Source organism: Benincasa hispida, chromosome 10, assembly GCF_009727055.1.
Source record: "Benincasa hispida cultivar B227 chromosome 10, ASM972705v1, whole genome shotgun sequence".
NCBI classification, from domain to species: Eukaryota; Viridiplantae; Streptophyta; class Magnoliopsida; order Cucurbitales; family Cucurbitaceae; genus Benincasa; species Benincasa hispida.
The window spans coordinates 10,403,919-10,429,922 of NC_052358.1; the positions used below are offsets into that span (position 1 = coordinate 10,403,919).

The 26,004-nt window shown below is 35.0% G+C and overlaps 1 protein-coding gene across 14 annotated transcripts; it reads left to right on the plus strand.

Annotated features, from left to right (window-relative positions):
* The first annotated feature begins 300 nt into the window (after nt 1-300).
* On the plus strand, nt 301-12,929 carry LOC120088206 (indole-3-acetaldehyde oxidase-like). Of its 14 annotated transcripts, none has more exons than XR_005484873.1 (14): nt 301-480; nt 823-1,022; nt 1,608-3,293; nt 3,757-4,016; nt 4,114-4,323; nt 4,576-4,794; nt 6,021-6,983; nt 7,354-7,449; nt 7,566-7,664; nt 8,406-8,595; nt 8,887-9,139; nt 10,542-12,178; nt 12,314-12,502; nt 12,612-12,929. XR_005484873.1 is itself a non-coding variant. In XM_039045333.1 (11 exons), the coding sequence occupies exons 1-10, from the start codon at nt 872-874 to the stop codon at nt 9,114-9,116; spliced, it is 4,104 nt and encodes a 1,367-aa protein (XP_038901261.1). In that variant the 5' UTR covers nt 836-871; the 3' UTR covers nt 9,117-9,139; nt 12,612-12,929. The 14 variants fall into 14 exon arrangements, 1 of the variants encoding a protein (XP_038901261.1); XR_005484868.1 differs by lacking the exon at nt 301-480 and having other exon boundaries at nt 836-1,022; nt 10,542-10,607; nt 12,123-12,178; XR_005484874.1 differs by lacking the exon at nt 823-1,022.
* Nucleotides 12,930-26,004: the final 13,075 nt, after the last annotated feature.

The window sequence follows — 26,004 nt, forward strand, 5'->3', positions numbered from 1 at the left end:
TAAAATTGATAGGGTTGGTTAGTTCAATTGATATGATCTTGGTTGAAAGTTTAATTTTCACCCACGATTGTTGTATTAAAGAAATAACAATATTTCGATATATCCCAACTTGATGCATCTCACTATATAAAAAAAAAGAATTAAAATATTTATAAAAATTAAAAAGAATTTAGGGATGTGGTGTCACTTGGGGGAAGCACCTAAAAAATTTTCACAAAAAGAATTTAGAGGTAAAATATATTTTTTTAAAAAAAGAAGTTACGAGTGAAAAAAGGAAGTTTGTTTTAGTTGCAAGGGATGGAATAAGGCAGACGGTGAAGTGACAGACAGTGGACATGCCCGCACACTCAAAGGCGACAGCGCAGGAAAAAACCTAGAGTTAGCCAGTAACGCCAAACCTCAAATTCATCACTCATGGCAGATAAAGTGACAGACAGTGGACATGCCCGCACACTGAGACACGTTTACATCACCCCCCATGTATGATTCTATGAACTCTGCCATTTCAATTTTCAACTAAACTTATCCAAAGTCTTTGTTTTGGTTAATGGGCCATTCTCTGATCTCCTCTCTCTCTCTCCCTCTCTCTCCTTTTCCCAAATAAAAACAATTCTGATCTGGAGAAAGTTAAAAATAATTATTATCTTTCCAAGTTTTCTTTTCTCGGAATGAAAATGGAAAGTGAACGCCTTTTACACAAACTCATTGCAAGAATTTTGATGCTTTGTAGTATTATTTTATCAATCAATCGGAAAACAATTTTCATATTCCCACAATTTGGTCTCAATCACCCAAACAAAGATATATATTATATCCTCTCAGTCTCATCTCTACTGTCGCTTCACTTCCTTCCCCCATCAACCACTCCACAATGGAGAGGCATCCGGACAAAGCATCTCCCCTGGTTTTTGCAGTTAATCAACAGAGATTTGAGCTCTCCTCTGTAGACCCCTCCACTACTTTGCTCCAATTCCTCCGCCAACATACTTCTTTCAAGAGTGTCAAGCTTAGCTGTGGTGAAGGTCTATCTCTTTCTCTCTCTCATTACTTCATCTTCCTCTAAACCATCACTTGGGGTTCTTTCTTTTCATGGAAATATTGATTTTATCTCTTCTATTGGTTAATTGCTTTTAGCTTGCTTGTGTCTACTGCAAATTACGTATCAACACATTATGCACTTTAACTATCTGTTTCTTTGGCTACTATACTTGCCTTTGCCTCTTTTCGTCCATGGTTGGCTTGTTCATGACTTTCATACTCTTCTAACTACTACAACTTGATCCTATTTATATCCTTGATAGTTCTAATGTATTTCAGTGAAAGTGAACCTCAGTTTTGATATTCACTCATTCACATTTATTTGGAAGTATCATATCAGAACTACTTTTACTGTTTAGTATGATTACAGGAAGGCATATTTGTTAAAAGATTCTGTTTGAAAGATGATGTTATGTTCCGGCAGCTGGGACATTTTCTACCATGGAAATTGGATGACTGTATTCCATTTCTAACTAATCATTGGTTCACTATTCCATTCTGCAAGAATCATTTTATGGAATTTTACTCAATCTAAATCTGTTGACGTGTTTGGTTATTTTGAGATGTAGGCGGTTGTGGTGCTTGTGTTGTGCTATTGTCCAAATACGATCCTGTGTTAGACAAGGTCGAAGATTTTACAGTAAGTTCATGCCTCACGTTGCTTTGTAGCATACACGGGTGTTCAGTTACAACCAGTGAAGGTATTGGAAATAGCAGGGATGGTTTCCACTCGATTCATCAAAGGTTTGCTGGCTTCCATGCTTCTCAGTGCGGCTTTTGTACTCCAGGAATGTGTGTCTCACTTTTTTCTGCTCTTGTCAATGCTGAAAAGACCAATCGACCCGAGCCCTTATCAGGATTCTCAAAGCTGACTGTTTCTGAAGCTGAAAAGGCCATTTCTGGACACCTCTGCCGTTGTACAGGATATAGGTCAATTGCTGACGCCTGTAAGAGTTTTGCGGCTGATGTCGATATGGAGGATTTAGGGTTGAACTCATTCTGGCACAAGCAAGTGAACTTGAGTAAATTACCACTTTATACTCCAAGTAATAGCCTGCTCTCATTTCCAGAATTTTTAAAAAAGGAGCTTAGGCCTGTATCTTTTATGGACTCTAAGGGATGCTTCTGGTTAAATCCGGTTAACATCAAGGATGTAAACAGATTATTAGAATGTAATGAGGCTAGCAACACAAGTAAAACGAAGTTCATTGTTGGCAACACAGAAGTGGGATATTACAAAGAATTTGAACAAGTTGAGAGATATATTAATCTTAAACACATTCCTGAGCTGTCAGTTATCAGAATGGATTCAACAGGAATAGAGATTGGTGCAACAGTGACAATTACAAAAGCTATTGAGGCTTTGAAAAATAATAACCATAAATCCTCTTCAATAGGTGAGGTGGTGTTCTATAAAATAGCGGTCCATATGGAGAAAATTGCTTCTGGGTTTGTACGAAATACTGCAAGCATCGGAGGAAATTTAATGATGGCGCAAAGAAAACAGTTTCCTTCAGACATTGCCACAATACTTCTTGCTGCACGTTCTATGATACATATATTGACTGGTTCCAGCGAAGAAGTGATTATGCTGGATGAATTTCTCAAGAGACCTCCATTGGGTCCTAACTGTGTACTTTTAAGTGTTAAGATCCCAAATTTGGATTCTCTTAGAGACAATTATTCAAGCGATACTACTATATTTTTTGATACTTTTAGAGCTTCCCCTCGGCCCCTTGGAAATGCAATGCCGTACCTAAATGCTGCTTTCTTAGGTGCAATCTCTCTGTGTAAAAATTCCAATGGTATCATATTGAATAGCTGTCACCTGGCTTTTGGAGCTTATGGGACCAAAAATGCAATTAGAGCAAGAAAGGTTGAAAATTTTCTAGCTGGAAAAATTATTGATTATAGTGTCATATATGATGCCGTCTCATTGATTCAAGCCACTATAGTCCCTGAAAAGGGCACATCTTTTCCAGCTTATAGGACAAGCTTGGCAGTTGGCTTTCTTTTTGAGTTCTTAAGCTCCTTGGCTGATGGAAATGCTGCAATAAAGAATGATTACCTAAATGGATGCAAGCATACCTTGTCAACATTACCTTACAATGAATTTAGTTCAAACCACGGTGATTTCGGTTATAACAAAGTAGAAACTCTACTATCATCTGGAAAGCAGACAATTGAATTAAGTTCAGAATATCATCCTGTTGGAGATGTGATTACAAAATCTGGAGCTGCTATCCAAGCTTCAGGTATTTTATACTTTGTACAAAATCTGGAGCTACTCCTCTCTCTCTGTCTCTTTCTCTCTATTTATTTATTTTATATTTTATATTTTATTTTTATAATTATAAATATGAAATGAATTTATCTTAATAAACCTGATGAGTCATGAGCCTTACAGCCACTAGTCCATTCTTCTTCTTGAGTTAAGCAAAAAAGGTTAATTATATAAGTTGCAAACTTCATAAAGTCTTGTTTATCAATTGTAGTCTCCATGGCAGTTCTTATCTGGGTCAGTATTGTCGCATGTGGATCTTCAAGCTCTAGTCTAGTTGACCAAATTTTCCACCTCTGTTTGCATAAACATGAAGATGTGTGCATTGTTAGTCTCTTCCAATACTGACATGTGCTTCAAGATTAGGCTATTTGTTTGTCATGATTTCTTCTTATTAGATCAGAAAACCAATGAACATATGCAAATGAATATTTTAGGTGAGGCAATCTTTGTGGATGATATTCCGTCACCAACAAATTGCGTACATGGAGCATTCATATATAGCAGAAAGCCTTTGGCACGGGTGAAGGGACTAAATCTTTCTCTTGAACCTCAACCAGAGGGAGTTATCGCTGTTATTTCCACTAAAGATATTCCTGTGGGTGGACATAATGTTGGAGCTAGAACTATATTTGGTGATGAACTTCTATTTGCAGATAAGTTGACTGAGTGTGTTGGTCAACCAATTGCTTTTGTGGTGATCCTATTAACTCATGATTCATTTGTAGCAACTTCTGTTGCATCGGGAATCTTTCCTTGTTGAGGTGCTTATTTTCTATTACGTTTGTTATCAGGTAGCAAATACGCAGAAACAGGCAGATACAGCTGCAGACTTTGCAGTGGTGGATTATGACACAGATAATTTGGAAGCACCTATTCTTTCGGTAGAAAATGCTCTTGAAAGGTCAAGCTTCTTTGAGGTCCCTTCATTTCTGTGTCCAGAACAGATTGGAGATTCGTCAAAAGGAATGGCTGAAGCAGATCAGCATATTAAGGCTGCTCAGGTACCCTCTGCTATGACATGGTTGGCCTTAATATTTAGTGATGATATTTCAACCTTAAGGAGAAATTGGGGAAGTTGCTTGATTTTGACCATCACCCATTTAACAATTTTTCGTACAAGTTAGTTTCTAACAATCCTTGTACAAATGTTCAAATTCTAAAGTCATTCTTCTAATATTTTGTTGTTATTATTTATTATCTATCCAAAATTTGAAGTTATTTCTTCTTATATTTTCATAAACTTTTACATTCAGATCAAACTTGGGTCACAATACTATTTTTATATGGAGACACATACTGCACTTGCCATTCCAGATGAAGATAACTGCATGGTAGTCTATAGTTCAAGTCAATGGCCTGCTAATGCGCATTCTGTTATTGCAAAATGCCTTGGTGTTCCTGAACACAATGTTCGTGTAATTACTAGGAGGGTTGGAGGAGGCTTTGGTGGAAAGGCCATAAAATCTATGGTTGTGAGTATTTCCTGTCAACTCTAACTATTTTCCCAACCAACTGTTTAATGTATCTCTTTGAATTTTTAAAACCCAAGATTTTTCACCATTGTTTGTTTGTGTGTGTGCGCGTGCACATTGTGTGTCTTGGATTTGCTAGTGATGAAGTTTTTTTAAGTTTCAATAGGAGGGCAAGGAAATTTTTGGATGCTAATGCCAAAACGTCATGTTTTTGTTGAAAAACTTATGATGGTTACAGTTCTGTACTTCTGTTTCTTGGTAGAGGTAGAATGACAATTCATTGAATCCAAGTAAGATGCTAGGATGACATAGTTGCAATTGCAACTAAAGCATTGAGTCGAGCTGTTTGATTCTTCAAGTAGCATCAAAGCATCTTAAAATCTTTTTTAGTTTGCAGAGTGCAAGGATGCATGTTCATTTGGGTTCTGAGTGGTTGTTTTAGTGTATCCAAATATCTTAACAAGTCATGTTGGGACTTGGGGCAGATCCCTAATGACAAATTACCTGTTTTCCAATTGGGCAAGGCAAATGCATCCATAGTGACTACGATGGATATCTTGTATTAAAAAAACTAGCAGTCCACTCTAACAATCTTCTTGTGCCTAAATGACTCAATTTTCTCCCTCATCACAAATAAAGTATTTCCAACTTCTACTACCACTCATGTTTTAGCTTTTACTATTGTTTTTATTGATATTTGATAATTAAAAGTAAGACAATATTTAGTTTTCCATTTTAAATTTTAATTACTGGAAGAAAGTGTGTAGGGAATCTTTAGGTAACTATATAGGTTTTGATATATGTGAGATTATGCAGTGAATTATGCCAGTCTCATGATTTATGTTGTAGTCCATTTATCTATGTGAAGTATACTTTATTCTTGGACTTCTCTAATTTCTTTGCTCACATATTTTTAGCGTTACTGTAAAGAAGAAGAAGGTTCATGGAATCAACCTACACAATGATATAATTGTGTATCTAAGTCGAAGTTTTTCATGATTTAAGATTATTCCATTCTTCATCATTCATGCATGCTCAACAATTCTATTGTTTCAATTTGGCTTGCTTTTTTTTTTTTCCTCCCGCTTTTCCTTGTTAAGGTTTCCTTATATTTTTCCAAGGACGAATAGGAAACTCGTTTTTTAAGGTTTTCCTTATTATTTATCCAAAGATGAATAGTAAACTTTAATGAATGAGTGAAAACTTCTAACAATTTTGTTTTTTAGGTTGCTACGGCATGTGCACTTGCAGCTCACAAGTTACGCCGTCCAGTCAGGATTTATCTTAACCGGAAGACTGACATGATAATGGCAGGAGGGAGACATCCAATGAAAGTTACTTACAATGTGGGGTTTAAATCTAATGGTAAAATTACAGCATTGGAATTAGATATATTGGTTGATGCAGGGATGAGTTGTGATATAAGTCCAGCGATGCCACTCAACATTATCAATACACTTAGGAAGTATGATTGGGGTGCTTTATCTTTTGACATAAAAGTATGCAAAACAAACCACACAAGCAAATCTTCAATGCGAGCCCCTGGAGAGGTACAAGGATCCTTTATTGCTGAGGCAGTAATTGAACATGTAGCATCTACCCTTTGCATGGATGTGGATACTGTCCGAAAAGTAAATATGCATACATTTGACAGCCTCAACTTATTCTTCAAGGATGCAGGTGAACCTCAAGAGTACACATTACCTTCAATATGGGATAGGTTAGCCACATCTTCAAACTTAAAACAAAGGACTGAAATGGTAGATAAATTTAATAGCTATAATAGATGGAAAAAGAGAGGCCTTTCTCGAATTCCTGTCACGCATGAGGTTACTTTGAGACCAACCCCAGGTAAAGTGAGCATCCTAACTGATGCTTCTGTTGTCGTGGAAGTTGGAGGTATTGAACTTGGCCAGGGGCTATGGACAAAGGTAAGACAGATGGCTGCGTATGCCCTTAGCTCAATTGAATGTGAAGGAACCAGTGACCTCTTGGAAAAGGTGAGAGTGGTTCAAGCTGATACCATCAATTTAATACAAGGAGGGTGTACAGCTGGGAGTACTACTTCCGAATCAAGCTGTGAAGCAGTAAGACTTTGCTGCAATATATTGGTGGAGAGACTAACGCCTCTAAAAAAAAGGCTGGAGGAGAAGATGGGTTCAATCAAATGGGATGTGCTCATAAGTCAGGTTGTAGAACATTTTATGATTAAGAAACCATATTTTCTGGCTATAGTTACTATTTTTCTTTAGTTTGGACTGATTTTAATTTTTGAAGCACGGTAGGATCATCCAAGTGTTATTGATGCAAATACATGGTTCTTAAATTTTAATTTTTAGCCACGTAAAGTTTAGTTTCTTCAGAAGTACCTTGCTATAGTTAGGTTGTAGATGTAATGAAGTAGGGTCTTAGTCTGGTGGTTCATTTGTAACTCTGCTCTGTTAGTACCTTCATTGAGTAGTTTTCTTATCTCCTTATAATCATTATTTTGGGCTTATGACTAAGGACATATATTTGGGTTTATAACACCATAGTCATTTTGTGATGGAAAAAGTGCAGGCAAACTTGCAAGCAGTGAATTTATCAGTTAACTCTATGTATGTTCCTGACTTTGTTTCAATGAGATACTTAAATTATGGAGCTGCTGTGAGTGAGGCAAGTGATAACACCCCCTTTGTATTTTTTATCGTATCAATTTTCTCAAATTTGACCACTTCATTGATCATGTATCTCACTGCACAATTCTATTCACTAAACTCATGCTATGACAGGTGGAGGTTGATCTTCTCACAGGAGAAACTACGATTTTGCGGTCAGATATTATCTATGATTGTGGGCAGAGTCTCAACCCTGCAGTGGATTTGGGACAGGTTAGTTATTATATTGTTCTTCAATCTCCTAAGATTTTGAGTTCATTTTCCAATTTTCTTAAGTTTTGACATTGTGCACTTCTTGAGTTTTATATTGTCGAGGAAATGAGATCGATAGAAAATACTAATGTTGCTGAGGAGGTAATTAGAATCTCAATCTTTGTTAACCAAAGAGTGGAAAATTGATAATGAGAGAGAGAGTGTGAAATCCAATGGATGAATAAACTTCTTATAGAAGTATAAAGTGTTGACGATATAAACTTTCATGAACGTTCACTTAGGTACAAGAATAAACCTAAACTTACAAATTAAAAACCATATTAAAGTAGAAACACTTCCTAACTTGAAGAAACTTAAAAAAAAAAAAAAAAAATTAGATCTAACATCAACTTTAGAACGAAAATTTTAAAATAAAATAAGAAACTTCAAACTTTAAATTGTAATTTTTTATTTTTGTTCTTATCGGAACCTTTTATTTTGGTTTGTTTTTGGCCTTTTTGTTCTCTCTTTCTGTTTGTTCTCTTGGCCTTTTGGCCTTTTGTTTCATTCTTGTATTTTGAGCATTAGTCTCTTTACATTTCCTTAATGAAAAGTTTTGTATCATTTCCCCCCACAAAAAAAAAAAAAAAAGGAAAAATTAAATATGAAAAAGAAAAGCGCTCAATATATAGCTATTGTTCTATGAGATGATTAAATCTCCAGAAAGGAAACCTCTTACTGATTGGGAATTGTCTTTTGTAGGTTGAAGGAGCCTTTGTTCAAGGAATTGGATTTTTTATGTCAGAAGAATACCTAACAGATCTTGATGGACTAGTGATTACTGACAGCACATGGACTTACAAAATTCCTACAATTGATACCATACCGAAACAGTTCAACGTTGAAATATTGAACTCTGGACATCATAAAAAACGTATTCTCTCTTCAAAAGGTAGGTCTAACTGTATTTTTGTCATTAAAGATTATAATTATCATTTGCTTCATTCTAGAAAACCAAGACCCCATGCATTATTGTAATTTTCTGTTCTTCAGATTTGGCTTAACATAACAATTAGAAACGGAAAGAGATAGCATTTAAGCAAAAAATTATCTACACGTCAAAATGGTGAAAAAAAAAAAAAAAAACAAAGCATTTTATGGTTGAATCTCTTAGAAGAAAGAGATAGCAGTTGAAGTTAGAATTATTTGAGGTGGGATTTAATGAATAAATTGCATTGTGCAGCTTCAGGAGAACCGCCATTGCTTCTAGCTGCATCAGTTCACTGTGCAACACGAGCGGCTATTAAAGAGGCACGAAAACAAATATGTACATGGCGGCATCAACATGAGTTTGATCACTCGTTTCAATTAGAGGTTCCCGCTACCATGCCTGTTGTTAAAGAGTTGTGTGGGCTGGATTGTGTGGAAAGTTTCCTGAAATGGATCAATGAATCGAGAAGCACTAGGATCTGACGACTTGGCCTCCCGAAACACAGGTGATGCCAATTTACTCATAATAATGCATGTGATGTGAAAATAAGATCAGTATATGAGGTGACGCACTTGGTCATTTTCTCAATTTATATGCAGTAGAGAAATGAGTACATCTACAGAGATCATGGATTATTGGGGAAAAGTAAATCAACATCTTACCATGCCTTATTTTAACAATATAAAAAATGCCTGTTTAATAGGGCACTTTGGTAATGTTATTGTCTTTTCAAGTGAGGGCTATCTCAAGTCTTTTGTTAGCTTTTGATTGCCTTTTCTGGTAGTCAGGAGATTGGTGTGCCAGTGCTAGAAAGTTTTTTGTGCAAGCATGGAGCATGGATCGAGGATGTTTGGCTTTTAGATAGCTCCGCACAAAGCTTTTAGTAATATGATTGAGGAGTTCTTCCTCCGTTTTCTGGAGGAAAAGAAGTTTTTTTTTAATGGAAAGTTGGGTGCATGCTTTATTGGGGTATTTAGAAGGAGAGGAATAACATCTTCAGATGGATTGAGAGGGAATCTTTCGATGTTTGGTCACTTGTGAGACTTAGTGTTTCTCTTTAGACATCAACGACGAGTTCCTTTCGTGAATATTCGCTAAGTCCCATATTGGTTGATTGAAGGTCCTTTCTTTAGGGTGCTCCAACCCATGGGTTTTATTTTCTCTGTCTCTTTTTCTTTTCTGAATGAGAGTTGGTCTTTTGTTAAAAGAAAAGTATGGACTCAAAAGTGTAGAGGTCAGACAAATTATACCTATATGTATCATTTGCTTTAGTTATTGGCATTCAAAAGTGAATGGGTGGAGAAATTAAGACGAAGAAAATTTAATTGATGTCGGGTATTAGGTAGTGATTATATGGACAGTATTAGGCAGTATAAAGACATCTTATATCTTGGCCCTCCAATGCATCGATGAATATTTCTATAATAAAAAGTTTTATACAAATTATTTAAATAAAATATCAAGTTGTTTTTACTTCTAATTTCTAAATTAAGTTATAGATCTTGTTATTAGTGTGTTTTTCATATTACGCTCAATAGATGATATTTTTTTAATGTTTTATGGATATTAATAAAAGATATTAGAGATATCCATTAATAATTAATATTGATGTCAAATCCTTTGGTATATGGATATAGTGGTGTGTTAACGTATATTTTAATCCTTGATCTCAAGCTAGAGTCTGTATATCATTGGTTTTCTAATTGAGAAACCCACGACACTCTTTACCAAGCAGTCTCCGTAATTAATGTGGGAGAGAGTACTGAAGATGTTATCGGTGGTCTTATTTATAATTCATTACCAAAGGAGGGGGGGGGGGGGGGGGGGGGGGGTAACTGATTATTTGCATCTTAGTTTGATGCATTCAAACATTCTGGTTTTTTCATCTGATTATGCTTATGTTTTAGGTAAGCAAAAGATATGATGGACCTTGAGTCAATGCGTATGGCTTATCTCATTGATGCACCACATACGTAAGATTCTCTTTCAATGTTTGAGATAGAACTAGAAGATTGTTTCTGGCTGCTTAACTTTCTGTTCTTTTGGTAAGAATTGACTACTACATTTTTTTAACCAAAAGAAGAAGCACGTTTAGTTGGATAAATTTAGGATTCAAAAGAGAGGAAGATAAGAGTTGAATTCCAGGTGCTAGATAACCAAGGTTATAAAATGTGTCTCCAGTTGTACAAGCTCAAATTAAGTACCGGTTCGTCCAAATCTGCTTTTTTGAAATTAACTAAGGGCTTGTTTGGATTGAACATAGAAAAAAAAATGTTTTTCAAAAATTCATTTTCATTTAAACACTTTCGGTAAAAATTGTTTAAAATAAAAACACTCATTTGTTTGGCAACTTTTTCTCAAAATTGTTTTTATATTTAAGCTTGGTTTGATTTGTTATATACTACAAGTATTTTTAGTAATGTCAAATTACTATAAAGGACGACTATATAATTTAAAATAGTGGTTGTCGGGGTTGGTCATCTGGGATGATGGTTGCCGGAGGTGGTCGTCATTGGTAATGGTTGGAGTTGGGTGGCGTTGGTGGTGGCTGGTGTTGGGTGGTGGAGGCGGTGACCAGAGTTGGCTGGCGGGAGGCAGTGGTAGCTACGGAACATAGTGCATAGTGGAAGTGAGATAGATGACTTTTGGGATGTTTTAATAAAGGATCGTATAATAAATATTGTTTATTGCTGTGAGACATAATAAAAGCTGTTCATTATCTTATTGCCACTGCGTTTAGAATTAGAAAAACAACATGAATTTTACTTGGTTCCTTTCTTTTGAATGCTCTAAAATTTAAGTTTAATTTGGTAGAAATCGTATAGTATTCTTTGTGGAAAATGATAATTTACTTATGAGCTGGATTATGTACACTTTGCACATTAATTTGCACAAATATATATTACGTGTTGAGCTTCATTTGTTGCTTCTAGACAATGTTTAGCCACAACACTTGCTATCCATCGACTGTAAAATGTTATGCAATACCATTGTGGGAAATAGGAGAAACTTTCTGCCACATTAGTGAAGGAGTGTCTTGGAAGAGAATGCCCAGGAGGCGCAAGATATCAGCACTCTAATTTCAGAGGAGGGAGAGACGGCAACCATCATTTCCTCTCATGATTTTTTTTTTTTTTTGTGCACTTAGTTCCCTGTTTTGATGCCTCAAGGTCTCCTGAATTCGGTTCCTAATGGCCTCAGCATTCCCCTACGACCTGGCAAGGTCATACTTGCTTGTCTTGAACTGCTTCTAAGAGTGAAGACTATCCCACAAACCAACATCATCTTTTTAATATGCTTTGTCCTCACTCACATGCTTTCTAGAAAGATTCCCAGGAGGTCACCCAACATAGAATTGCTCTAAGCTAAGCACACTTGACTTTGAAATTCTTATGAATGGGTCACCGGAAAGAAAGATGCACCTTGTTGGTATAGGTAATAACTTTCAATTCTTTTAAGCCTTTATTAACATACTTTCGTATCTTCAGGATCCTTCTCATTCGGATGTGATCTCGGTTCATTCATGTACCTCTCCTAAATTCAGGTTGTAATGAAATTCCTACAACATTGATCCTGATTAGGCGTTTTCAACTATTTGTTTTGAGTCAAACACTCTTAACTACCAACAATTCCCTTGCTTTCCCTACAATATTGAGAAGCCTCCATTGTCCCTTTCCAGGGTTGGAGCTTTCTGCTGAATGAAGTTGGAGTATTCATTTGTTGGATGGATTCTAGAGGCTCTGAATGGGTGGCCCTTCAAAGGAAAAGCAAAGCTCTTTCTTCTTTGGGGTATTTGAAAGGGAATGAATCAAAGAATGCTTTCTTTGCTTTCTTTTATAACTATGTACAACTCATGTTCCCTTTGTTAGTAAGACTCACAGTAAACTTTTTTGTAATTACAACTCATTTATGATCTTTCCAGATTTTGCTTCATTAGTTCTTTGGGAGAGCAAATCCTGAACCATGTCATCTTACAGGTACTTGCCGTAAAGAAGAGATTTGACAGAGACATGAAGGAATGACACTTATTTTATATGAAGTCACCTAAGTTTGGAGAGTTTGGGGCATCAGTTTGATTAGGGGAATATCTCAAATACAACTCCAATACTTGTAACGAAATGAATTAGAATTTGAGGTGGAGTGGTTTCTATGACGCTTGAAATGTTTGTTATACTTTATTAGAACCATGGTGCAGTTATGATCTCTTAGTGATGATGTGACGTTGGCCATTTCACCAAGGACTGGTTCTTGTCTTGTAATGGTGTAGTAATGTTTTACTATAAGGTTGGATCCAACCATATCACACTCTTATTACTAACACATGTCAAAAAAATAAAAAATAAAAAATAAATAATAATAAGTAAAAACTATTTATTAGATGGTAATTTTTTATCAGACAATTTGGTAGATTGCACAAAAATATATGTCCAACTAGAATTTATTTAAATAAAGAAAAAAGTATTTTTATCTTTTAAGTTTTGGATCTTTGTTTTCCTTTAGTTCCTAAATTTTAAAAAGTTACATTTTTTTTCTTTAATTTTGTCTTTAATTTTAAATTTAATTTCAATTTATTTTTTAGATTTTAAAATATTATAAATTTATCATTGGAATTTTGAATTTTACTGATGTCTAGGCTTTAAGATTTATATTTTAATTGAAATCTAATCAAATCTATTTTTTCTTTAGTGAGAACACCAATGAATATTTGAATTGGGGGGCGTTCATTTTGAACAATGTGATTTATGGTAAAAGCATTGCATGTGCTCCCAATTTTTTATAATCCTAAAATGCGTTTGGGGAATCTTAGGTACACTTGATCCTAAATTTTTTTTTTTTTTTTTTTTTTTCTAAATCTTATTTAGATTTTCTTTAAATATCATGCAACATATTTGTTTTTATCTCATCATATATGTTCTTTTTTTTCATTTTTTTTTTTTTGAGATTTTTACACAAGGATCATCCTTAGATCATATTTTTCAAAAATGTATTTTCTTTTGTACTTTTGCTTTTTGTACTTGATTTTGGACAAATGGACTTTTTTTTAAAAAAAAAAAAAAATCATTCATAGTTGTTTCGTGTATAATTATTTCTCATTTTTATTTTCATTTTTTGTCATTAGGTTGTGTGTAATTATGATTTGAGCCACCTTTTATTATACTCTGTGTATTGTTTAATGTGCTAAAGAATGATGTTTCCTATTCTAAATTATTTTTAATTATTTTTTTGTGTAAAAAAACTCTTTTTAATGATTCTTGTTCTTGTTCTTCTTCATCTCTCTCTACTTTGGTAATAGAAGGGTGTGCGTTTTTTCTTCGTTACTCAATTTTTTCATGCATTTTTTTTTGTTGTCTTCACGCATTAGTTCTCCTCCTCCTCTCGTCTTCATCTTCATTTTTCACTTTTTTTATAACTTTTTTCCCCATTTTTTAGTGCTTTCAATTCCGTTTTTCACGGTATTTATTTATTTATTTCCTTTTTCTTTTTTTACAAATTTAATAGGTTATTTGCACGTTATTCCTCAATATTAAAATGTGTTAGTTTGAAATGTTCAAATGTTGTGTATACATTTTACTGTTATTTTTGAAGATTTTACTATCATTTCGTTTTTTTTTCTGTTATTTCTGTTAGTTTTGTTTCTATATTAAAATATATATTTTGTATACATTGTTCAGTTTGTGTATTCTATGATTTTTTTATGTATACTAATATATATTGATTTTGTTGTTATATTTGTTTATATACTGATATGTATATGTGATATATGTGTTATTTTAAAAATATGCTGAATATACGATTTTTTATGTACTATATACTGAATATATGATTTTTTTATATATTGCCTTTTATTGGATATCTTACTGTTCAAAATTTATATACTGAGGTAAATATTGATTTTATTGTTATATTTGTTTGTATAATGATAGGTATATATGATGTATGTGTTATTTCAAATTTTACATATTGAGGTATATATTGAATTTGTTGTTATATTTTTAAAATCTGTTTGTATATATGATTTTTTTTTATGTACTGTCTTTTATAGGATAAATTACTGTCCAAAATTTATCTACTGAGATATATATAGAATTTGGTGTTACAACTGTTTGTATATTTAGATATATATGATATAGAAGTTTTTTAAATAATCATTCTGCATTTATGATTTATTATGTACTGCATTTTATAGGTACTCTTATTGTTTTAATTTTATATGACGACTGTTTCAACGAGAGAAATAATTATATTAATTACAAAGTAGTTGAAATTGATTTTCATCATTAATTGTCGTTTCTCGAGTTTCAACAATTAGTAGTCGATAAGATAAGTAGTATAGACAATTATGTTAACATTGAGATTTTTGCGTGCATTGGATCAAAGAATTTTATGAAGAAGTATTTGAAACATAGAGAAGATAACGACATGTGATGGTTGTTCTACTTGATTTCCAGTGGTGTTGAAAATTTTTGCTCATTGATTGTTATTTTTCCAAATAACCTATCAATAGTCTTGGACGATATAGTTCCCAATGAAGTTATCAGTAATATTAATGATGATGGAGGTCGTTATTACGAAATAATTGATTTGTCGAAGATTTCCCCTAATTTTCAATTTAATATTTCATTCATGCTCTTTAGATATTATGTTGACGGACCATAAACATGCATCATTTTCTGTTATTAAGAAGTGCATCAAGAAGAAGATTAGCATTGATGGTAATCATTCGATCACGCATAAGGGTATAGTGAATTATATTCAAATTGAGGATGGATTGTACATAACTTAGCAAAGGTTTGGCGTGCTCGAGAAGTTACTGTGAATGAAATTCGAGAATCATCTAAAGAATCGTTCAAGATGATTCTAACATTTACTTTTCAGTTGGCTATGAGAAACCTTCGTATATTCTTAATATATTGTTGTTATTTTTACATGTTCTGTTGTTTATATCGTATACTCTTAATATACTATAGTATATATGATATATTTACAAGTTTTAGTATTGACTACAACTTGATGATTATGGATGTTTTTTTTTATTTTTCTTCATGGTATTATTTGCTCATGTTTCAGGTTGGAAGCATTGTCGTCCTGTTATATCGGTTGTTGATACTTCTTTGGCGAACAAGTATGGTGGAACCCTTTTAACGGCTTGCGCCTCGGATGCCAATGATCATATATTCTCCTTAACGTTTTGTGTTGTTGATTTTGAGAATGACCGTTAATGGCAGTGGTTTATGATCCATTTAAAAAAAATTACTGGGCATCAGAACGATGTTGTGATTGTCTTTGATAGACACAAGAGTATAGTAAAAGCAGTTGAATTGATATTGTCTAAAGTATTCCATTGTGTGTGTATTGTGCATTTGTTACGGAATATAAAGCTTCGATATGGGAAGCTCATAGATTCCAAATTTATTTCATGTGCAAAAGCTTTCAATGTTGTGGATTTTGAAGTTCAAATGCGATTGTTGGAGTTTAGTGCACGAGGCATACGAGATGAGTTACAAAACAATGAGTTTGAAAAATGGTATTGTGCCTTCTGCCCTTGTAGAAGGTATAACATAATGACAACGAACATGTTTGAAAGCCTAAATTCTGCCATTTTGAATGCTAGGAATCTACCGATTTCTTTGATGCTTGACGTTTTGAGGATGATTATGCAACGATGATTATGGTTTTATGATAGGAGGAATGAAGTAGAATACCAAGTGACTGTGTTTACCAAAGTTGTAGAGAATCATTTAAGGGAACAAATTGCTCAAGGTAGATTGATGTAGATAAGTATTTTTTGTATATACTCTAGTATATGTCAGATATACATAGTAATATTTGTCATTGATTTGCAGGTTTTTCTATTGAACAACATTCAATAGCACATGATAGATGGAATCGTTAAGCAAGATGTGCACTTGCCTTCTCGAAGTTGTAGTTGCAAGATGTGGGATAGTTTGCAAATTTCGTGCCCTTATGCATGTGCTTTGAGTAAGAAGCACTTATCAATTAAGGACTATGTTTCACTTTATTATCTTAACAAGAATCTTTCTTCAATATACAAATACTTCATCCACCAATTAGGTGATCCACGTGGTTGGGACATACTTGAAGAAGTAAGATTGATAAAACATTCTACCTCCTAATATCAAGCATCCAGTTGGTAGATAAAAAAAGTTGAGAATCCCTTCTCAAATGGAGTTTAAGAAGAGTGTCAAGTGTGGTCGTTGTAGAAGGGATGGGCACAATCGAAAGTCGTGCAAATATCAGATTTTGCAGTAATTGTTTGGTTGGTTTTTTAAGCTTAAATTTTTCTATGTGTTTGTTTCCCTGTATTAGCGGAGATAATGTTATTAATATTTGTTTTTGAGACATCTGAAATTTTGTTTTATATAATTTTGTATTTATTCGTTTTTGGTATTATTCTATTTTTTTCTTTTTTTTGCCTTCATCACATAACTAAGTATATTCAATATTTTCATATCTTTGTAGTGAACAATATTGCGTTTTAGAAACGTATATATCATGAATATACATGAGTACATTGAAAAAGTACATTTCACATAAGTACAAGTATATTCTCTATATTTTTGTTGTGATTTATAAAGTTTATAATATATTTAGCATCATTAGATATTACACACTTTATAGAGAATATACTTCAACTATATTCTTTAGTTTAGTTTTGGTATTATTTTGTTTTTTGTCTTCATCATATTCCAACTATATTTAATATGAATATGTTTATTTAGTGAACAATGTTCTTTTAGAAACGTGTGCATCATGGATATACTTGAGTATATTGCGGGGTATATTTCATATATTTTGAAGTATATTCTTTATATTCATGATGTTATCTATATAAAGAATATATTTTGCATATTTTTACTGTAGGTTCATATATTTGTGCCATAGTATTATTCTGTTCTTTGTCTTCATCATATTCCAACTATATTTAATATAAAAATGTTTATTTAGTGAACAATATTGTATTTTAGGAAAATATATATCATGAAAATTCTCGAGTAGGTTCATCATATTCCAACCAAGGTCTCTACTTCAGCTCACAATACACATTTACTTCAAGAGATAGTTAAAAATAGAGTTTGAGAGCAAGTTGGAAGAAGCCTTGCGTCAATCAGAAAGGAGGTTGCATTGATAGTGGAAATCCTTGCGTTGATCAAGGCAGAAGGCGCAAGTGCTGTTCAAGCTGAGCGGGCAGACAACAACACCAAGTTCAAAGGAGGAGTTCTCTCAAACTACTCGTGCAAATCAAGAAACCGAAAGGTGTTCACAAAAAAATGGACAGTCGGGCCAAGTTGAGGAAACTTGACACTCAGAAGTCTCGAGTTAGAGTTGTAAGGCCAGATTTTAAGGGTTTGAAAGGAGGTCAGAGGAAACCATGTGAACTTGGAAAGAGAGAATAGTCCCAACAAATCATAGTGAGTGGTTTCTTATTTAAGTCTTTTAGCATATTTTGAATTATATGCTATTGTTATGAATGAATGATCAGTACCACGAGGAGAGCATATGGTCGGGATAGTCAGGGGGTCAATGAACCTAGCTCCTGAGCCCGAGATAGAATCTCACGGGATGGTCAAGGGACTAAGAGGTCTAGTTCCTGAGCCCACAAGAGGGGGATCTATGTGCATATAGGGAAGTAAGTAGTTATAATGAGTAAATGTTTTGACTATCTACCGTGTGTGTAGGTAGAGCTGTGAACAGATTCATTCAAGATGGAGGTTTGCATAGTAGCCTCGTGTTGTGATATATTTATATGTTTATGAGTTGAAAGAGACTTGTAAAACTATTACCACTCTATAGGCTTAAAGGCTCACGTTTTACTCTCATGTCTTCCTTGTAGGTAGCAGAGGAGTCCAGGTTGTTGCGAGAAGTCGAGGTCTGCCATAAGTTAGATTGTTGCTAGATTAAGTTTGTATTTGGGATGAGATTACTATTGTAAAAATTGATTTAAAAGTGTATAAACTGGTTTCCAAAATGAGTTACATTTCTAGTTGTTTTTCTTAAATTTCCGCTACAAGTTTATTTGTTAAAAAAAACAAACTAGTAAAGTTGGGCAATAGATGTCATGAAAGAGTGGTATCTGTTGTCCTCATGCCTCCTTTTGGTTTAAGAGGTAAACTTGGGAGGGGGTGTGACAAGTTGATATCAGAGCATAAGATTTTTGGGAAAGGATATATTAAGCTAAAGCATGGTGATACTATAATATGTCTAATGTGTGATATATTATAGGAATCATGCCTCAGAGAAGTGGCAGACTTCGCAAGCAACCACCAACAGGGACTCATGATGCTACCTCTAGAACAACAGAGGGAGACCAGGGTAGATTTAGTCATCCACAGGCAAGAGCTGAAAGAGACGAGCAACTGTTAGGAAAGTTTGCTCTGTACTTAGTAGAAGATTTAGAAGGAGAGTTAGTGGACCTAGAAAAAAATTTTGGTATTGAAAGGTTGAAGGCACTAGGGGCCACAACCTTTGAGGGAACTACGAACCCCGCTGATGTGGAGGCTTGGTTCGTGACAATAGAGAAATGTTTCAGGGTGATGCAATGCCTTGATGATAGAAAGGTAACGTTAGCTACCTTTTTATTTCAAAAGAGAGTTGAAGATTGGTGGCGTATGTTGGAAAGTAGAAGAAGAACAGGGGATGAACTTACCAGAAGAAGAACAGGGGATGAACTTACCTGGGAAGAATTTGATAAAGTCTTCCATGAACAATTTTATCCCCAGATGTTTCGCAACCCAAAGTGAAATGAGTTTCTGGATCTCGTACGAGGCTCATCATCGGTAGCCAAGTATGAGCAAAAATATATGGAGCTTAGTAGATATACCGCCAACATAATTAAGAGCGAGGACAAAAGATGTAGAAGATTTGAGAGGGGGCTGCGATCCGAGATACGCACACTCGTAATGCTGGTGCTAATAGACGGGAATTCTCTAAATTAATAGAAGCGGCAATGCGGGTGGAGGCCAATCTGGAAGGGCCTACGGAAGCGAAACCCGAGGACTGGAAGGAGAGAAGTTAGAAAGTTTCATTAGGGGTTTCAAATAATAAAATAACTAAGACCAACTTCGGAAAACAAAAGATAAAGGTGGAACCTTCACAGGAAGAGATGCACACTTAGTATCCCAAAGAATCCATAGCAAGTGTTACCCAAAGACCTTGGTGCCCAACATGTAGACGGTACTACTTCGGACGATGTTATGGAGGGGCAAATGTGTGCTACAGTTACAGAGAGCCTGGTTATTATAAACGGAACTACCCTCAGACGGGAAAAGATGTTAAGGGAAAAGGGAAGGCCCCGAAAACGTAGAGATGCGGATCTATGTTATTTCTTTTTGTAAAATACTTAATTGAGATTGTATTTAAACTACTTTGTTGTACATATGTTTCTTTACAATATGATGAATAAAGTGTTTTTGATAATTTATGTTTGTTTGCTGAAATAATTTCTAGCTAACAGATGGGGTTAAGGGAAGAAGGAAATCCTTTTTGTACAAGGTGTGAAAGGTACCATCTGGGAGTATGTTTAAAGGGAACAAATAAATGCTATGTTTGCAAACAAACAGGGCATCTGGGGAAAGAATGCCTGGAATTCTTTCGTTTCCTCAGACATCAGGAAACAACCCCAAACCCGGGTAAATATTTTCCCTGTCGCAGGTGCTATAAAAACCACAAAAAGGATCAAGAGGGAAGGGAAGGTTTATGCCTGAAATGTGAACAACCAGGGCATCACTACAAAGAATGCCCAACAAATAGTTCCGCCAGTAGTTCAAGGGAATGAAGTCAAGCATGGAAAGACTACTGCCATTAGGATAGCAATAAGATGTGTGCTTGTCAATAAAGTTTTCTTCAATAAAATAGATCCTATAAAATCCTTAAAGTAATTAATAAAGTTATGTTTTCGAAAATGATCCAATTTCGAGGACGAAATTTTTCTGAGGAGGGAGGAATTGTGACACCTTCACCTTATTAAGGATACTTAGGATATAGGAAGTAGCTTGGAGTGCAAGCTTGAAGGGGGAAACTTTGCTGGAACTATGCGTTGGAAAAGGAAAATTAAGTATAGTAGTAAAATGGCTAAGTATAAAGTAGACATGCATTGGTGTTAGGAAGCCTGGATGCATAAGGCTTTGTATATGTGGCGACTAAGGCTTGTAAAGGATGTGTGAGGTTGTGTTGAACCCAAAGACAAACTGTGCGTTGAAGTTGAGGCATGGATGCATGAGTTAAACTTCCATGATGTGTTGATGTGAGGCTAAGATATGGGACATTAGTATGCGACATTAGTAGGAGTTAGTCTTGGCTATAGAGGTTAGGCGGACACCAACGTGTCTTGTTGGCTAAGTGGTGGACGCATATTGGCCGAGCGATGCGTAAGGGGTTGTCCAAGCGTAGACAAAGGACATGTCAAACGACCATATGTTAGTAAGAGACTGGCATGATCATGCAGCGAGGAAGGACCATCGTGCAACGAGTATGGGCCAGGGTGAGCATGGAAGCGCTTAGTTGCACACGAGCATGGGCGCTAGGCGTTGGGGCGTTATGCGAGGGTGATCGCATAGTTGCTTATGGGGCTGCACGATAAGCGCTAGACGATGAGCACAAGGCTGGGCGTGAGACGATGAGCACGAGGCGCTAGGCTGGCGATGTGCGCTAAAGTTATGCGATCAAGTTAGGCAGCGTGCAATGAGGTATGCGACGGAACTGCACGATGAATCAAGACGATGTGCTTTGAAGCTATGCGATGAGCATAACAAGGTTGTGCGATACTCATGCGATGACAAGGCATGAAGGACCATGTGATGAAGGTGCTATGCGATGGTTTATGAGGTATGCGCCAATCATAAGGCTAAGCATGGGAAGGAGAATGCATTCATTTGGACAAAGCATTGGCCTTGGGAAGATAGTTGAACGCATATGGCTAGGCAGGGCATGAGAAACAGGTTGGGCGCATAGAGTTGTTGGCTAAAGAGTTATGGCCGAGATTGGTTATGCGCTAAAGGGCCTGGTCATGCATTAATAAAGCTTGGCCATATGGTGATGATGTGCTAAGCGTTAAGATTGATTATGCGCCAAGGACACTCGAAGTTAGGAAGGGCATCACAGGCGAATAGGATAAGGTTATATGACTGGCATGCGATAAAGGACATGCGGTGATCTTGATGAACGCATGCGCCAAAGGTAAGTTATGCGAAAGGATATACGACCAAAGGTATGTGATAGTATGGAGGCTAGTGTGGCACATGGGAGGAAATGCGATAATCGAGCTATACGCTTAATCAAACATGTGGCCATGAAGGAGATATGCGATGATAAGGAAAACTTGGAGAGCAAGATGGAGCTGATAAACTTATCCTGACATATGGCTATCAAAGGGATGTCTTAGAATTCATGCAAATTGAGGTGGGCACCTGAAAAGACATGCAAATTGAAGGTTTTGCGTTGGATGAAGGTGGTGCGGACACTTCAGGCTGGTTGTGGCAAGGATTTGCGCTAACAGTATAAGTAGATGACACTTGGACATGCAAACCAGTAGGAGGTGTCAACACTGGGAAGAGTTGGAACACCTATAAATTGCAACCAAGGTCTACTTCAGCTCACAACACGCATTCACTTTAAGAGATAGTTAAAAATAGAGTTTGAGAGTAAGTTGGAAGAAGCCTTGCCTTAATCAGAAAGGAGGTTACATTGATAGTGGAAATCTTTGCGTTGATCAAGGTAGAAAGTGCAAGTGTTATTCAAACTGTGCGGGCAGACAGCAACACCAAGTTCAAACGAGGAGTTCTCTAAACTACTCGTGCAAATTAGGAAACCGAGAGGTGTACACAGAAAAAGGGACAGTCGAGCCAAGTGGAGGAAACTTGAGACTCAGAAGTCTCGAGTTGGAGTTGCAAGGCCAGATTTTAAGGGTTCGAAAGGAGGCTAGAGGAAACCAAGTGAACTTGGGAAGAGAGAATAGTCCCAAAAAATCATGGTGAGTGGTTTCTTATTTAAGTCTTTTAGCATATTTTAAATTATATGCTATTGTTATAAATGAATGATCAGTACCACGAGAAGAGCATGTGGTCGGGATAGTCAGACGGTCAATAGACCTAGCTTCTGAGCCCGAGATAGAATCTCACGAGATGGTCAGGGGACTGAGAGGTATAGTTCCTGAGCCCACAAAGGGGGATCTATGTGCACATAGGGAGGTAAACAGTTATAATGAGTAAAAGTTTTGACTATCTACTGTGTCTGTAGGTAGAGTTATGAACAGATTCATTCAAGATGGAAGTTTGCATAGTAACCTCGTGTTGTGATATTTTTATATGTTTATGAGTTGAAAGAGACTTGTAAAACTATTACCATTCATTGGGCTTAAAGGCTCATGTTTTACTCTCATTTCTTCCTTATAGGTAGCAGAGGAGTCCAAGTTGCTGCGAGAAGTCGAGGTCTGCCGTGAGTTAGATTGTTGCTAGATTAAGTTTGTAGTTGGGATGGGACTATTGTTGTAAAAGTTTATTTAAAAGTGTATAAACTGGTTTCCAAAATGAGTTACATTTCCAGTTGTTTTTCTTAAATTTCCGCTGTGAGTTTATTTGTTAAAAAAATAAACTAGTAAAGTTGGGCAATAGATGTCATGAAAGAGTGGTATCTGTTGTTCTCACGCTTCCTTTTGGGTTTAAGAGGTAAACTTGGGAGGGGGTGTGACACTCACTATATAACACCATTCATAATAGAGACTTACATTTCACCAGAATGACCATAGGTTACATGACCTGAATTTCGAGTGAGTTGTGAACTCCTACATATAAAGGCGGTCCTTCGATTTATATGGGTGAGAGTGGCAAGATTGTCGACTAAATAAACCTACCATTTTGGGGATTCGTTTGATTGGGGACATGAGAACACAACTAACAAGACATAATTCACTCATTCCCCAACGTCAGGGTAAATAGATAAATTGCTCCCTTAAAGACTGATTCTAGGGCTTGAACAATGGCACCACATCCTTTCCTGGCCTGAGAAGGGTTTGGTCATAGTTGGACTATGACTTATTGTTTATTAGAGGGATCAGTGGTATTTAAGGAGTTAGATGTAACTAAAGAAGCAAAATAGTAATTTTGGCCTAACTATACTTACGAGCAAATTGTGAAGTGTCATCGCGCTGTTAACTGGTTATATCCAATGGACACAAAAATATATCTGTAGTGTGAAGTGTGCAACTGTCGGTCTTTAGTGGAGTGCCCAACAGTTAATGAATGTTAAATAATTTAACTAAAGAAGTTTAATTAATTATTCAAGTACTATTGAAACTTAATCTACAAGTCCATAAGGTCCCTCTGTAGCTCAAGAAAGATTAATGAGAATCAATTTTGGATTAGTTTGAATTGTTCAAATTAATTGAGGAAACTAGTTATATGTGATATAATTAAATTAATTATATATGTGATATAATTGTATAATGTACTTGATACATTATAATATAAAGTTTATTTGAGAGAAAATAAATATTTGAATATGATTGAAATATTAATTATATGGATTGGATTCATATAATTAAATTTAGTATAAATGTGATTTATATTAAATCTCACAAATGATTGAAAGAATTAAAAACTATAGATTATATTGTATTTGATACAATATAAAAACTATAGGTTATATGTTATATTTGATATAACATATAGTTATATATACATATAATAAGTTAGTTATTATTATTATTATTATTTAAATTTATTTTATTTTTTTTTAATTTTTAAATATCAAAATTAAAGGGATGAAATTAACAACTCCCTCCCTTAATTCTCTCAATCAAACGTGAATGGGGCAGTTTTTTTTTCATCTTCATCGTTTTTTTCTTTCTTTCTTTCTTTTTTTTTTTTTTTTTTTTTTTTTTTTTTGTAGAGAGTGTCTCTGTGTGTGGATCTCTGAAAAAATCTCCCTGTAAAAGAATTTTTCTCTCCTCTAAAATTTTTATTCCCTCTTCTCAAAATACACAGAGCCTACATCTCTTGTGGATTCTCATCCCAAAAGAGAATACAGAGGTCTCACTTATGGTGGTGTCGTCATTGGGTGTTTATATTTCCACGAATTGTTCGTGAACGGTTTGAGGGTTTCATGAAGATATTTGGCTTCAAGGGTAAGCACTATTCTTCCTCTATTTTAAAGCATGTTGTAATTTTTCTCATTAATGCATAATTGTTTGTTATGTAAAATTTTTGTTCTGTGAAAATAAAATTGGGTCGATCCCTACTTCCGCTATAAAACTTCATAGTTCCTTCACTATTCATATTAAAAGCCAATATCATTATAAAGTAATCTATAACCAACAGTTAAGTACGAATATATATACCTTTATTACTTCTTTTTCTATCTTTTCTACTTCAAGTAAGAAGTTTTTGCTAAGTTCGGTAGAACTCAAACATATACCTTGCACATTCTAATTTGCAATAAATAATATCAATTAGTATTTTCATAATTATAATTACATGTACCCTTATTATAATTAGATGTACCATAATATGTATAACTAAATTTATGATGTTTTGCAGATATTATTATATCATACCTCATCTAGCTTTTTTGCATGTGTATTCATAACTCCCCAAACATTTATGAATGTTACAAAAAAATTCAAGTTTGTTTGATATATTCAAACTTAAAATGAGCTATGATATATTTTGAATATACCTCAGTAACTCCTGGTTCATTTGCTTCAATTCCTTTTTTTTGTTCTTCATGTCTCTCTTTGTTTCTTCATCAATACCTCCATCATTCTGCTAATGTTTTGTGGAAAACAATGACTATTATAAAAAAATTGGAGTTTATACGATACGCTCAAACATCAAATAAGTTATGGTATATTTTTAATATATCTGTGTAACAACGCCATCCCCTTCATGTCCTTCTTTGTTCCCTCCATCAATCCCTTCTCATGTGTTATTTCCATCCCCTCCCTCATATCCATTGTTTTGTTCATCATATTTTTCCTCACTTTCTTGTAATTTTTCATTCTTCGTTTGTACTTTTTAACTTCCTCAGTCAGAATCTCTATCTTCGTATCCATCTTTCCAAACTTTCTCATTACAAGTTCACAAAACTCTTCCAAAGATTTTGGTATTTTAAATCCTATTCCTACAATTTCTTCATTTTGTCTGCTTCTTTCTCCACATTCGGTAGTCTATACTCCTTCTTGATCCTCATCAACCATCTCATATATTCCGAACTATAAATAAGGTGAGTAACATATAAACTATGGTTGATAGCATATAAACTATCATTTGTTTAACATAATTGAAATAACTCTTACATCTATTTTTTCGAAGACTTTCTTCACTAGCTCATTCTATTCTGGATGCACATAAACCAACC

Coding starts and splice junctions, on each gene's coding strand:
- LOC120088206 (XM_039045333.1), top strand. CDS start 872: ATGGAGAGGCATCCGGACAAAGCATCTCCCCTGGTTTTTGCAGTTAAT. Junction 4,795..6,020: donor AGGCCATAAAATCTATGGTT/GTGAGTATTTCC, acceptor TTTGTTTTTTAG/GTTGCTACGGCATGTGCACT. Junction 7,450..7,565: donor ATGGAGCTGCTGTGAGTGAG/GCAAGTGATAAC, acceptor ATGCTATGACAG/GTGGAGGTTGATCTTCTCAC.